At 49.2% G+C, this 15,395-nt stretch overlaps 3 protein-coding genes across 4 annotated transcripts in view; 2 read left to right on the forward strand and 1 right to left on the reverse strand.

The window, feature by feature from the left end:
* Positions 1 to 15,071, reverse strand: part of tmem63c (transmembrane protein 63C) — a 536,405-nt gene extending 521,334 nt beyond the window's left edge. Inside the window, exon 1 of the mRNA XM_072494521.1 lies at positions 14,962 to 15,071. The gene's annotated coding sequence lies outside the window, so the exon portion shown is untranslated. The remainder of the gene's footprint in view (positions 1 to 14,961) is intronic.
* On the forward strand, positions 4,159 to 7,421 carry LOC140407718 (uncharacterized). Its single transcript, XM_072495018.1, has 3 exons — positions 4,159 to 4,215; positions 4,583 to 5,852; positions 5,907 to 7,421. The coding sequence occupies exons 1-3, from the start codon at positions 4,159 to 4,161 to the stop codon at positions 6,062 to 6,064; spliced, it is 1,485 nt and encodes a 494-aa protein (XP_072351119.1). The 3' UTR covers positions 6,065 to 7,421.
* A 125-nt stretch (positions 15,072 to 15,196) lies between the features above and the next one.
* The window catches only part of LOC140406520 (translation initiation factor eIF2B subunit beta-like), a 92,505-nt gene continuing 92,306 nt past the window's right edge, over positions 15,197 to 15,395 (forward strand). For both annotated transcript variants that reach the window (XM_072494527.1, XM_072494533.1), the window contains exon 1: positions 15,197 to 15,373. In XM_072494527.1, the coding sequence (XP_072350628.1) occupies positions 15,235 to 15,373 (139 nt within the window). In that variant the 5' untranslated portion in view covers positions 15,197 to 15,234. The remainder of the gene's footprint in view (positions 15,374 to 15,395) is intronic.

Below are 15,395 nucleotides of genomic sequence, written 5' to 3' on the forward strand. Positions count from 1 at the left end.
AGGCCACGACTGATAAAGGCAGGTGTCCCGTATGCCTTCTTAACTAACCTATTAACCTGTCCTGTCACCTTCAGGGATCTGTGGACAAGCAGCCCATGGTCCCATCTGAGCGTCCTGGTGTCCTGCCATTCATTGAGAGTTCTCCCTTTGTCATGTTCCTCGTTCCAAAGTGCATCACCTCACACTTTTCAGTGGGGGTTAAATTCTGCCACTGATCTGCCCATCTGACCAATCCGTCTATATCTTCCTGTTAACTAACATCTTCTTCACTACCATCCACCCGGCCAATCTTCATGTCCTCCACAAACTTACTTATCATCCCCACAAATTTTCTTCTATTTCGTTTATATGTATCACAAACAATAAGGGACCCTGCACGTTCCTTGTGGAACAGCACTGGACTGTCCTCCAATCACACTAACAGCCTTCTACCACCACCCTCTGTCTCTTATCACTGAGCCAATTTTCATAGAATTTACAGTGCAGAAGGAGGCCATTCGGCCCATCGTGTCTGCACCGGCTCTTGGAAAGAGCACCCTACCCAAGGTGAACACCGCCACCCTATCCAGCGAGAGGACACCTCAGAGGGCAGTGAGGCTATATGGGTAGAGATCAGGAATAAGAAGGGTGCAGTCACAATGTTGGGGGTATACTACAGGCCTCCCAACAGCCAGCGGGAGATAGAGGAGCAGATAGGTAGACAGATTTTGGAAAAGAGTAAAAACAACAGGGTTGTGGTGATGGGAGACTTCAACTTCCCCAATATTGACTGGGACTCACTTAGTGCCAGGGGCTTAGACGGGGCAGAGTTTGTAAGGAGCATCCAGGAGGGCTTCTTAAAACAATATGTAAACAGTCCAACTAGGGAAGGGGCGGTACTGGACCTGGTATTGGGGAATGAGCCCGGCCAGGTGGTAGATGTTTCAGTAGGGGAGCATTTCGGTAACAGTGACCACAATTCAGTAAGTTTTAAAGTACTGGTGGACAAGGATAAGAGTGGTCCGAGGATGAATGTGCTAAATTGGGGGAAGGCTAATTATAACAATATTAGGCGGGAACTGAAGAACATAGATTGGGGGCGGATGTTTGAGGGCAAATCAACATCTGACATGTGGGAGGCTTTCAAGTGTCAGTTGAAAGGAATACAGGACAGGCATGTTCCTGTGAGGAAGAAAGATAAATACGGCAATTTTCGGGAACCTTGGATGACGAGTGATATTGTAGGCCTCGTCAAAAAGAAAAAGGAGGCATTTGTCAGGGCTAAAAGGCTGGGAACAGACGAAGCCTGTGTGGCATATAAGGAAAGTAGGAAGGAACTTAAGCAAGGAGTCAGGAGGGCTAGAAGGGGTCATGAAAAGGCATTGGCAAATAGGGTTAAGGAAAATCCCAAGGCTTTTTACACTTACATAAAAAGCAAGAGGGTAGCCCGGGAAAGGGTTGGCCCACTGAAGGATAGGCAAGGGAATCTATGTGTGGAGCCAGAGGAAATGGGCGAGGTACTAAATGAATACTTTGCATCAGTATTCACCAAAGAGAAGGAATTGGTAGATGTTGAGTCTGGAGAAGGGGGTGTAGATAGCCTGGGTCACATTGTGATCCAAAAAGACGAGGTGTTGGGTGTCTTAAAAAATATTAAGGTAGATAAGTCCCCAGGGCCGGATGGGATCTACCCCAGAATACTGAAGGAGGCTGGAGAGGAAATTGCTGAGGCCTTGACAGAAATCTTTGGATCCTCGCTGTCTTCAGGGGATGTCCCGGAGGACTGGAGAATAGCCAATGTTGTTCCTCTGTTTAAGAAGGGTGGCAGGGATAATCCCGGGAACTACAGGCCGGTGAGCCTTACTTCAGTGGTAGGGAAATTACTGGAGAGAATTCTTCGAGACAGGATCTACTCCCATTTGGAAGCAAATGGACGTATTAGTGAGAGGCAGCACGGTTTTGTGAAGGGGAGGTCGTGTCTCACTAACTTGATAGAGTTTTTCGAGGAGGTCACTAAGATGATTGATGCAGGTAGGGCAGTAGATGTTGTCTATATGGACTTCAGTAAGGCCTTTGACAAGGTCCCTCATGGTAGACTAGTACAAAAGGTGAAGTCACACGGGATCAGGGGTGAACTGGCAAGGTGGATACAGAACTGGCTAGGCCATAGAAGGCAGAGGGTAGCAATGGAGGGATGCTTTTCTAATTGGAGGGCTGTGACCAGTGGTGTTCCACAGGGATCAGTGCTGGGACCTTTGCTCTTTGTAGTATATATAAATGATTTGGAGGAAAATGTAACTGGTCTGATTAGTAAGTTTGCAGACGACACAAAGGTTGGTGGAATTGCGGATAGCGATGAGGACTGTCTGAGGATACAGCAGGATTTAGATTGTCTGGAGACTTGGGCGGAGAGATGGCAGATGGAGTTTAACCTGGACAAATGTGAGGTAATGCATTTTGGAAGGGCTAATGCAGGTAGGGAATATACAGTGAATGGTAGAACCCTCAAGAGTATTGAAAGTCAAAGAGATCTAGGAGTACAGGTCCACAGATCACTGAAAGGGGCTACACAGGTGGAGAAGGTAGTCAAGAAAGCATACGGCATGCTTGCCTTCATTGGCCGGGGCATTGAGTATAAGAATTGGCAAGTCATGTTGCAGCTGTATAGAACCTTAGTTAGGCCACACTTGGAGTATAGTGTTCAATTCTGGTCGCCACACTACCAGAAGGATGTGGAGGCTTTAGAGAGGGTGCAGAAGAGATTTACCAGAATGTTGCCTGGTATGGAGGGCATAAGCTATGAGGAGCGATTGGACAAACTCGGTTTGTTCTCACTGGAACGAAGGAGGTTGAGGGGCGACCTGATAGAGGTATACAAAATTATGAGGGGCATAGACAGAGTGGATAGTCAGAGGCTTTTCCCCAGGGTAGAGGGGTCAATTACTAGGGGGCATAGGTTTAAGGTGAGAGGGGCAAAGTTTAGAGTAGATGTACGAGGCAAGTTTTTTACGCAGAGGGTAGTGGGTGCCTGGAACTCACTACCGGAGGAGGTAGTGGAAGCAGGGACGATAGGGACATTTAAGGGGCATCTTGACAAATATATGAATAGGATGGGAATAGAAGGATACGGACCCAGGAAGTGTAGAAGATTGTAGTTTAGTCGGGCAGTATGGTCGGCACGGGCTTGGAGGGCCGAAGGGCCTGTTCCTGTGCTGTACATTTCTTTGTTCTTTGTTCTTTGTTATCCCCATAACCCAGTAACCCCACCCAACACTAAGGGCAATTTTGGACACTAAGGGCAATTTATCATGGCCAATCCACCTAACCTGCACATCTTTGGACTGTGGGAGGAAACCGGAGCACCCGGAGGAAACCCACACACACACGGGGAGGATGTGCAGACTCCGCACAGACAGTGACCCAGCGGGGAATCGAACCTGGGACCCTGGCGCTGTGAAGCAATTGTGCTATCCACAAGGCTACCGTGCTGCACCGTGATCCAACTTGCCACGTTACCCTGTATCCCATGTGCTTCTACCTCTATCAGCCTCCCATGTGGGACCTTGTCAAAGGCTTTGCTGAAATCTATATAAATTACATCAACAGCACTACCCTCATCTACACACCTGGTCACATGCTCAAAAAATTCAATCAAATTAATTCGACATGACCTCCCTCTGACAAAGCCATGCTGAATATTCCTGATCAAAACTTGTCTCGACAAGTGGAGATAGATTCTCTCCTTCAGAATTTTCTCCCATAGTTTTAACCACTGACGTGAGACTCTCTGGTCTGTAATTCCCTGGTTTACCTCTGTCACCCTTTTTCCAAAGTGGAACCACATTAGCCGTCCTCCAGTCTTCCTGGTGCCTTCCCTGTGAGAGGAGTTAAACATTTGGGTTCAAGTCCCTGTAATTTCCTTCCTTGCCTCCCACAGTCGCCTGGGATATAATCCACCTGGACCTGGGGATTTATCCAATTTTAAGCCCACCAAAACCTCCAATACCTCCTCATTCCCGATGTGAAACTGCTCAAGAACCTCATGGTCCCTCTGTCTGAATTCTGCCCCACATCCTCCTCTGGCAAAGTGAAGACAGATCATTGACACACTTTCTACACTTCATTATCTGTGATTTTAATCAAGGTGTTGAAAAATTAGCAAACGTTTTGATAGCGTAGATGAAGGAAGCTATTTCCAATGATGCGCGTGTCCAGATGAGCTGGACCATTCAGAAAGTACTACCTCACAAAAGTGGAAATCTGAAACTTGCTCCAAAAACCACTTGAGACTGAGAGTCAATGGAGCTTTCAACACAATTTATTTATAGAAACAAACATAGTTTACAACAGGGGGAGGTCATTCTGTCTAAAAGAGCCATCCAGCCCAACTCGACTTTCCGGCTCGGAGTCTGTAACCCCGAAGGTCACTGGATTCCAGCTCATATCTAAGTATTATTGTAAAACAATAAGGATTTCACTGCTGATACAAAACTGGTCCTTCCTATCCACTCTCTCAGTCCCTCATTACTTTATAAACTTCAATTAAATCACCTCTCAGCCTCCTCTTCCAAACAACCCCAGCCTATCGAAACTTGCTCCATAGTTAAACTCTGCAATCCAGGCAACATCCTCATTTATATTCTCTGCATCGCCAACACCTCACTGTGCTGCTGCATCCCCAACACCTCACTGTGCTGCTGCATCGCCAACACCTCACTGTGCTGCTGCATCGCCAACACCTCACTGTGCTGCTGCATCCCCAACACCTCACTGTGCTGCTGCATCCCCAACACCTCACTGTGCTGCTGCATCGCCAACACCTCACTGTGCTGCTGCATCCCCAACACCTCACTGTGCTGCTGCATCCCCAACACCTCACTGTGCTGCTGCATCCCCAACACCTCACTGTGCTGCTGCATCGCCAACACCTCACTGTGCTGCTGCATCGCCAACACCTCACTGTGCTGCTGCATCCCCAACACCTCACTGTGCTGCTGCATCCCCAACACCTCACTGTGCTGCTGCATCCCCAACACCTCACTGTGCTGCTGCATCCCCAACACCTCACTGTGCTGCTGCATCCCCAACACCTCACTGTGCTGCTGCATCGCCAACACCTCACTGTGCTGCTGCATCGCCAACACCTCACTGTGCTGCTGCATCGCCAACACCTCACTGTGCTGCTGCATCGCCAACACCTCACTGTGCTGCTGCATCCCCAACACCTCACTGTGCTGCTGCATCGCCAACACCTCACTGTGCTGCTGCATCGCCAACACCTCACTGTGCTGCTGCATCGCCAACACCTCACTGTGCTGCTGCATCGCCAACACCTCACTGTGCTGCTGCATCCCCAACACCTCACTGTGCTGCTGCATCGCCAACACCTCACTGTGCTGCTGCATCGCCAACACCTCACTGTGCTGCTGCATCGCCAACACCTCACTGTGCTGCTGCATCGCCAACACCTCACTGTGCTGCTGCATCCCCAACACCTCACTGTGCTGCTGCATCCCCAACACCTCACTGTGCTGCTGCATCCCCAACACCTCACTGTGCTGCTGCATCGCCAACACCTCACTGTGCTGCTGCATCCCCAACACCTCACTGTGCTGCTGCATCGCCAACACCTCACTGTGCTGCTGCATCGCCAACACCTCACTGTGCTGCTGCATCCCCAACACCTCACTGTGCTGCTGCATCGCCAACACCTCACTGTGCTGCTGCATCCCCAACACCTCACTGTGCTGCTGCATCCCCAACACCTCACTGTGCTGCTGCATCCCCAACACCTCACTGTGCTGCTGCATCGCCAACACCTCACTGTGCTGCTGCATCGCCAACACCTCACTGTGCTGCTGCATCGCCAACACCTCACTGTGCTGCTGCATCGCCAACATCTCACTGTGCTGCTGCATCCCCAACACCTCACTGTGCTGCTGCATCCCCAACACCTCACTGTGCTGCTGCATCCCCAACACCTCACTGTGCTGCTGCATCCCCAACACCTCACTGTGCTGCTGCATCCCCAACACCTCACTGTGCTGCTGCATCGCCAACACCTCACTGTGCTGCTGTGAGCTGAAATGTGCACAGTACTCTCGCTGAGCCTTACTGCTGTTTCATACAGTTCTCGCTTAACCTTCCTGTCCTTACACTCTCAGCCTTATTTAATAAAGGAAAGTGTCCAAAATGCTTCTTAACCACCCTAACTACCTGTCTGGTTAACCACCCTAACTACCTGTCTGGTTAACCACCCTAACTACCTGTCCAGTTAATCACCCTAACTACCTGTCTGGTTAACCACTCTGCTTGTCCGGTAACCACTCTATCTACCTACATAGATATACATAGAACATACAGTACAGAAGGAGGCCATTCGGCCCATCGAGTCTGCACCGACCCACTTAAGTCCTCAGTTCCACCCTATCTCCGTAACCCAATAACCCCTCCTAACCTTTTTGGTCACTAAGAGCAATTTATCACGGCCAATCCACCTAACCGGCACATCTTTGGACTGTGGGAGAAAACCGGAGCACCCGGAGGAAACCCACGCAGACACGGGGAGAACGTGCAGACTTCACACAGACAGTGACCCAGTGGGGAATCGAACCTGGGACCCTGGAGCTGTGAAGCCACTGTGCTAACCACTGTGCTACCGTGCTGCCCACAAACCTGTCTGGTTAACCACTCGACCTACCTGTCCTGGTTCAGCGATTGATGAATATACACTCCAGGTTCCCTCTGTAGCTCTAACCTTTCGGTCTCCTCCCATTTATTTATTATCCAATCCTTTCCCTTCTTTGTCCTCCCTGAATGCATCACTTCACCATATTGAATCCCATTGGCCATTTATTTGCCCATCATTACCGGCCCATTGTTGTTTTCCTGCAGTTTACAGATTTCTTGCATACGCTAGACCAGGAGACGAATGTTTTTATCATCTTCAAACTTCTTCATGGCCCCTACATTTAAATCTAAATCATCGATAATCCACCTACAGCAAAGGACCCTGTCCTGACCCTGTCAAACCCAATTTCGAATCAATCCTCCAGCAGAAAAATGCCCATCGACCATCTCCCTTTGCTTCCTGTCACTGGGAAAATTTTAACTCCAACTTGTCACTTTCCCTTGGGTCCCACGATGTATTCATTCTCTGATCTTTCAGCCATGTGGGGCCTTGTCAAAAGCCTTGTTAAGTTTCATGTGGATGACATCAAATGCACTTAACTTCATCAAACCACCCCAACCCCATGGGATTCACTCCCTTCAGCTGAGGCAGAGACAAGGTCAGTATTGGTTTGGATTTGTGGGTAAATGTGATGAGGACTTTCAACTTTGCATGGATGGTAAACATGGGACTGGTGGAGCTGATTGGTCCATTCCTGTTGTTGTAACTTCTGTGTATTTCCCTTGTTTCTGAATAAAATGATTTGATTAAATCACTTGGATCTTTATTACTTGAAATAAAACAGCATTCAACCCATGCCACAATCAGGTCAAGTCAAACAGCATGTGCACGAAGCAATGATTCAGAGATACACCCATTAGGATACTGACACCGTGTGGCATTAATCTTACAGACAATTTGTGGATCTGATGGTTCCCCGTCACTATAACTCCATCAGCACCGCACCCTATCACTATCACCCCGTATACCTCTCAGTGACCCGCACCTCAGGTAGCTCCATCCTCTGTATATACACTAACTGTTCTCCAGGGCAGCACGGTGGCACAGTGGTTAGCACTGCTGCCTGACAGCACCAGGTACCTGGGTTCGATTCCAGCCTCGAGGGACTCTGTGTGGAATTTGCACGTTCTCCCCGTGTCCGCGTGGGTTTCCTCCGGGTGCTCCGGTTTCCTCCCACAGTCCAAAGATGTGCAGGTTAGGTGGATTGGCCGTGATAAATTGCCCTTAGTGTCCAAAAGGTTAGGTGGGGTTGTGGGAATAGGGTGGGGGAGTGGGTCAAGGTAGGCTGCTTTTTCAGAAGGTTGTTGCAGACTCGATAGGCTGAACAATCTCCTTCTGCATTGTAGGGATTCTATGATTCAGGAAAATGAGCTATTCACCATTTTCTCTGTTAACACCCGTTATCTTCTGCTGTTGAAGTGTATTCACCGTCCCCCGTGTTATCACTTTCAGCTCCTCCACATTAAACAATCTGTCACTTGTCAACCCAATCTATCACCATCCCTCGATATGTGTTTTCTTTTTCAGCAAAGTTAGATTATCTTAGTGAGAAGTTTGTATTTCACAAAGTGATTTACAGAAATTTATTTAATGAAAGTAGCAACATGATTGGTTGGTATTGAGCAGATGGATAAGACAGAAGCAGCAGGCGACAGACAGAGCAGAGCGATCCCACAACAAACAGGCAGAGCGGAGTGATCCCACAACAAACAGGCAGAGCAGAGTGATCCCACAACAAACAGGCAGAGCAGAGTGATCCCACAACAAACAGGCAGAGCAGAGTGATCCCACAACAAACAGGCAGAGCAGAGTGATCCCACAACAAACAGGCAGAGCAGAGCGATCCCACAACAAACAGCCAGAGCGGAGCGATCCCACAACAAACAGGCAGAGCAGAGTGATCCCACAACAAACAGGCAGAGCAGAACAATCCCACAACAAACAGGCAGAGCGGCGTGATCCCACAACAAACAGGCAGAGCAGAGCGATCCCACAACAAACAGGCAGAGCGGAGTGATCCCACAACAAACAGGCAGAGCAGAGTGATCCCACAACAAACAGGCAGAGCGGAGTGATCCCACAACAAACAGGCAGAGCGGAGTGATCCCACAACAAACAGGCAGAGCGGAGTGATCCCACAACAAACAGGCAGAGTGGAGTGATCCCACAAAAAACAGGCAGAGCGGAGTGATCCCACAACAAATAGACAGAGCAGAGCAATTCCACAACAAACAGGCAGAGCAGAGCGATCCCACAACAAACAGGCATAGCAATTCCAAACAGGCGGAGCGATCCAACAACAAACAGGCAGAGCAGAGCGATCCCACAACAAACAGACAGTGGAGCGATCCTACAACAAACAGGCGGAGCGATCCCACAACACACAGGCAGAGCAGAGCGATCCCACAACAAACAGGCAGAGCGGAGCGATCCCACAACAAACAGGCAGAGCGGAGTGATCCCACAACAAACAGGCAGAGCGGAGTGATCCCACAACAAATAGACAGAGCAGAGCAATTCCACAACAAACAGGCAGAGCAGAGCGATCCCACAACAAACAGGCGGAGCGATCCAACAACAAACAGGCAGAGCGGAGCGATCCCACAACAAACAGACAGTGGAGCGATCCTACAAGAAACAGGCGGAGCGATCCCACAACAAACAGGCAGAGCGATCCCACAACAAACAGGCAGAGTGGAGTGATCCCACAACAAACAGGCAGAGCATAGAACATAGAACATAGCAAAATACAGCACAGAACAGGCCCTTCGGCCCACGATGTTGTGCCGAACACTTGTCCTAGATTAATCATAGATTATCATTGAATTTACAGTGCAGAAGGAGGCCATTTGGCCCCCTGAGTCTGCACCGGCTCTTGGAAAGAGCACCCTACCCAAACTCAAAACCTCCACCCAACACCAAGGGCAATTTTGGACACTAAGGGCAATTTATCATGGCCAATCCACCTAACCTGCACATCTTTGGACTGTGGGAGGAAACCGGAGCACCCGAAGGAAACCCACGCAGACACGGGGAGGACGTGCAGACTCCGCACAGACAGTGACCCAAGCCGGAATCGAACCTGGGACCCTGGAGTTGTGAAGCAATTGTGCTATCCACAATGCTACCGTGCTGCCCTTAAGAACAAATAAATCTACACTATATCATTTTACCGTAATCCACGTACCTATCCAATAGCTGCTTGAAGGTCCCTAATGTTTCCGACTCAACTACTTCCACAGGCAGTGCATTCCATGCCCCCACTACTCTCTGGGTAAAGAACCTACCTCTGATATCCCTCCTATATCTTCCACCTTTCACCTTAAATTTATGTCCCCTTGTAATGGTGTGTTCCACCCGGGGAAAAAGTCTCTGACTGTCTACTCTATCTATTCCCCTGATCATCTTATAAACCTCTATCAAGTCGCCCCTCATCCTTCTCCGTTCTAATGAGAAAAGGCCTAGCACCCTCAACCTTTCCTCGTAAGACCTACTCTCCATTCCAGGTAACATCCTGGTAAATCTTCTTTGCACCTTTTCCAAAGCTTCCACATCCTTCCTAAAACGAGGTGACCAGAACTGTACACAGTACTCCAAATGTGGCCTTACCAAAGTTTTGTACAGCTGCATCATCACCTCACGGCTCTTAAATTCAATCCCTCTGTTAATGAACGCGAGCACACCATAGGCCTTCTTCACAGCTCTATCCACTTGAGTGGCAACTTTCAAAGATGTATGAACATCGACCCCAAGATCTCTCTGCTCCTCCACATTGCCAAGAACTCTACCGTTAACCCTGTATTCCGCATTCATATTTGTCCTTCCAAAATGGACAACCTCACACTTTTCAGGGTTAAACTCCATCTGCCACTTCTCAGCCCAGCTCTGCATCCTATCTATGTCTCTTTGCAGCCGACAACAGCCCTCCTTACTATCCACACCTCCACCAATCTTCGTATCATCTGCAAATTTACTGACCCACCCTTCAACTCCATCATCCAAGTCATTAATGAAAATCACAAACAGCAGAGGACCCAGAACTGATCCCTGCGGTACGCCACTGGTAACTGGGATCCAGGCTGAATATTTGCCATCCACCACCACTCTCTGACTTCTATCGGTTAGCCAGTTCGTTATCCAACTGGCCAAATTTCCCACTATCCCATGCCTCCTTACTTTCTGAAGAAGCCTACCATGGGGAACCTTATCAAATGCCTTACTAAAGTCCATGTACACTACATCCACTGCTTTACCTTCATCCACATGCTTGGTCACCTCCTCAAAGAATTCAATAAGATTTGTAAGGCAAGACCTACCCCTCACAAATCCGTGCTGACTATCCCTAATCAAGCAGTGTCTTTCCAGATGCTCAGAAATCCTATCCTTCAGTACCCTTTCCATTACTTTGCCTACCACCGAAGTAAGACTAACTGGCCTGTAATTCCCAGGGTTATCCCTAGTTCCTTTTTTGAACAGGGGCGCGACATTCGCCACTCGCCAATCCCCTGGTACCACCCCTGTTGACAGTGAGGACGAAAAGATCATTGCCAACGGCTCTGCAATTTCATCTCTTGCTTCCCATAGAATCCTTGGATATATCCCGTCAGGCCCGGGGGACTTGTCTATCCTCAAGTTTTTCAAAATGCCCAACACATCTTCCTTCCTAACAAGTATTTCCTCGAGCTTACCAGTCTGTTTCACACTGTCCTCTCCAACAATATCGCCCCTCTCATTTGTAAATACAGAAGAAAAGTGCTCGTTCAAGACCTCTCCTACCTCTTCAGACTCAATACACAATCTCCCGCTACTGTCCTTGATCGGACCTACCCTCGCTCTAGTCATTCTCATATTTCTCACATTCGTGTAAAAGGCCTTGGGGTTTTCCTTGATCCTACCCGCCAAAGATTGTTCATGCCCTCTCTTAGCTCTCCTAATCCCTTTCTTCAGTTCCCTCCTGGCTATCTTGTATCCCTCCAATGCCCTGTCTGAACCTTGTTTCCTCAGCCTTACATAAGTCTCCTTTTTCCTCTTAACAAGACATTCAACCTCTCTTGTCAACCATGGTTCCCTCACTCGACCATCTCTTCCCTGCCTGACAGGGACATACATATCAAGGACACGTAGCACCTGTTCCTTGAACAAGTTCCACATTTCACTTGTGTCCTTCCCTGACAGCCTATGTTCCCAACTTATGCACTTCAATTCTTGTCTGACAACATCGTATTTACCCTTTCCCCAATTGTAAACCTTGCCCTGTTGCACGCACCTATCCCTCTCCATTACTAAAGTGAAAGTCACAGAATTGTGGTCATTATCTCCAAAATGCTCCCCCACTAACAAATCTATCACTTGCCCTGGTTCATTACCCAGTACTAAATCCAATATGGCCTCCCCTCTGGTCGGACAATCTACATACTGTGTTAGAAAAGCTTCCTGGATACACTGCACAAACACCACCCCATCCAAACCATTTGATCTAAAGAGTTTCCACTCAATGTTTGGGAAGTTAAAGTCACCCATGACTACTACTCTGTGACTTCTGCACCTTTCCAAAATCTGTTTCCCAATCTGTTCCTCCACATCTCTGCTACTATTGGGGAGCAGAGTGATCCCACAACAAACAGGCAGAGCAGAGCGATCCCACAACAAACAGGCAGAGCAGAGCGATCCCACAACAAACAGGCAGAGCAGAGCAATCCCACAACAAACAGGCAGAGCAGAGCGATCCCACAACAAACAGACAGAGCAGAGCGATCCCACAACAAACAGGCAGAGCAGAGCGATCCCACAACAAACAGGCAGAGCAGAGCGATCCCACAACAGACAGAGCAGAGCGATCCCACAACAAACAGGCAGAGCGGAACGATCCCACAACAAACAGGCAGAGCAGAGCGATCCCACAACAAACAATCGGGGCAATCCCACAACAAACAGGCAGAGCGGAGCAATGTTACAACAAACAGGTAGAGCAGCGTGGTCCCACAACAAACAAGCCATGCGGAATGATCCCACAACAAACTGACAGAGCTGAGCGATCCCACAACAAACAAGCAGAGCGGAGCATTCCCACAAGAAACAGGCAGAGCGGAGCGATCCCACAACATACAGGCAGTGTGATCCCGCAACAAACAGGCAGAGCGGAGCGATCCCACAACAAATGATGGGAGATGGGTAAATGGCTGAGGAACTGAACAGGTTTTTTGGGTCGGTCGTCACAGTGGAAGACACAAATAACATGCCAGTGACTGATGGAAATGAGGCTATGACAGGTGAGGACCTTGAGATGATTGTTGTCACTAAGGAGGTAGTGATGGGCAAGCTAATGGGGTTAAAGGTAGACATGTCTCCTGGCCCTGATGGAATGCATCCCAGAGTGCTAAAAGAGGTGGCTAGGGAAATTGCAAATACACGAGTGATAATTTACCAAAATTCATTAGACTTTGGGGTTGTCCCGGCGGATTGGAAATTAGCAAACGTGACACCACTGTTTAAAAAAGGAGGTAGGCAGAAAGTGGGTAATTATAGGCCACTTAGCTTAACTTCGGTAGTAGGGAAGATGCTGGAATCTATCAACAAGGAAAAAATTGCGAGGCAAATTGTCCCATTGGGCAGACGCAGCATGAGTTCATAAAGGGCAGGTCGTGCCTAACTAATTTAGTGGAGCTTTTTGAGGACATTACCAGTGCAGTAGACAATGGGGAGCCAATGGATGTGGTATATCTGGATTTCCAGAAAGTTTTTGACAAGGTGCCACACAAAAGGTTGCTGCATAAGATAAAGATGCATGGCATTAAGGGGAAAGTAGTAGCATGGATAGAGGATTGGTTAATTAATAGAAAGCAAAGAGTGGTGATTAATGGGTGTTTGTCTGGTTGGCAATTAGTAGCTAGTGGTGTCCCTCAGGGATCAGTGTTGGGCCCACAATTGTTCACAATTTACATAGATGATTTGGAGTTGGGGACCAAGGGCAATGTGTCCAAGTTTGCAGGGATTTGGAAAGGTTACGTGAATGGGCTAGGGTCTGGCAGAAGGAATATAATGTTGACAAATGTGAGGTTATCCATTTTGGTAAGAATAACAGCAAAAGGGATTATTATTTAAATGATAAAATATTAAAACATGCTGCTGTGCAGAGAGACCTGGGTGTGCTAGTGTATGAGACGTAAAAAGTTGGTTTTCAGGTGCAACAGGTGATTAAGAAGGCAAATGGAATTTTGTCCTTCATTGCTGGAGGGATGGAGTTTAAGACTAGGGAGGTTATGTTGCAATTGTATAAGGTGTTAGTGAGGCCACACCTGGAGTATTGTGTTCAGTTTTGGCCTCCTTACTTGAGAAAGGACGTACTGGCACTGGAGGGTGTGCAGAGGAGATTCACTAGGTTAATCCCAGAGCTGAAGGGGTTGGATTACGAGGCGAGGTTGAGTAGATTGGGACTGTACTCGTTGGAATTTAGAAGGATGAGATGGGGATCTTAGAGAAACATATAAGATTATGAAGGGAATAGATAGGATAGATGCGGGCAGGTTGTTTCCACTGGCGGGTGAAAGCAGAACTAGGGGGCATAGCCTCAAAATAAGGGGAAGTAGATTTAGGACTGAGTTTAGGAGGAACTTCTTCACCCAAAGGGTTGTGAATCTATGGAATTCCTTGTCCAGTGAAGCAGTAGAGGCTCCTTCATTAAATGTTTTTAAGATAAAGATAGATAGTTTTTTGAAGAATATAGGGATTGAGGGTTATGGTGTTCGGGCCGGAAAGTGGAGCTGAGTCCACAAAAGATCAGCCATGATCTCATTAAATGGCGGAGCAGGCTCGAGGGGCCAGATGGCCTACTCCTGCTCCTAGTTCTTATGTTCTGACACAGGCAGAGCGATCCCACAGCAAACAAGATGTGGAGATGCCGGCGTTGGACGGGGTGGGACAGTAAGAAGGTTTGATTTGAATCAGCTCCGAAAGCTGCTGGGTTTAACCTGCTGGAGGATTTCTTTCCGTTCCCACAACAAACAGGCGGAGCCTCAATGACGGGTCGCAGCGCAGCAGCGCCAAGGTCCGGCTGACCAATCCGCATCCAGCTCCGTCCCCGCCCCCTCCCCTGGCTGGCCCCGCCCCCCATTCTGTCCCCGGCCCCGCCCCCCAGGCCGGCCCCGCCCCCTGCCCGGTCTGTCCAACCTTCCCATCAGACAACCCGCCCATTCCAGCCCCGCCCGACCAGTATCCGGGTCACCCTGGGGTCAGAGCTGCAGGGGCTGCTGGGATTGGGATCAGGGGGTGTATTTCCGGTTTTGGTCTCTCACCGACATGGCGATTGCAACGTGCCCCTTGAACTCTGAGCTGCAGTTTAAGCGACTGTTTCCGGCCGGTCTGTCGTTGTTTCCGGTTCCTGCTCGTCTGCTACAGGTTCTGGTAAGTGCGCTGGTGTTTCCGGTTCCGGCGAGAGCTCCGGTGTTTCCGGTTCCGGTGAGTGCGCCGGTGTTTCCGGTTCCGGTGAGAGCGCCGGTGTTTCCGGTTCCGGTGAGTGCGCCGGTGTTTCCGGTTCCGGCGAGAGCGCCGGTGTTTCCGGTTGCGCCATGCCGGATGTGGCGGAGCGCGCGGCGCTGCTGCTCGGGCTGCTCTCCCGGGGGGAGCTCCGCGGCTCCGGGGACGTGGCGGCCGCAACCACCGGGTTCCTGCGGCAGCTGGTGGCGCACAGCCGGTGGAGCAGCGCAGGTGGGCGGTGCTGACCCCTGAC

The sequence above is a fragment of the Scyliorhinus torazame genome, chromosome 2 (assembly GCF_047496885.1).
Source record: "Scyliorhinus torazame isolate Kashiwa2021f chromosome 2, sScyTor2.1, whole genome shotgun sequence".
In the NCBI taxonomy this organism is placed as follows: Eukaryota; Metazoa; Chordata; class Chondrichthyes; order Carcharhiniformes; family Scyliorhinidae; genus Scyliorhinus; species Scyliorhinus torazame.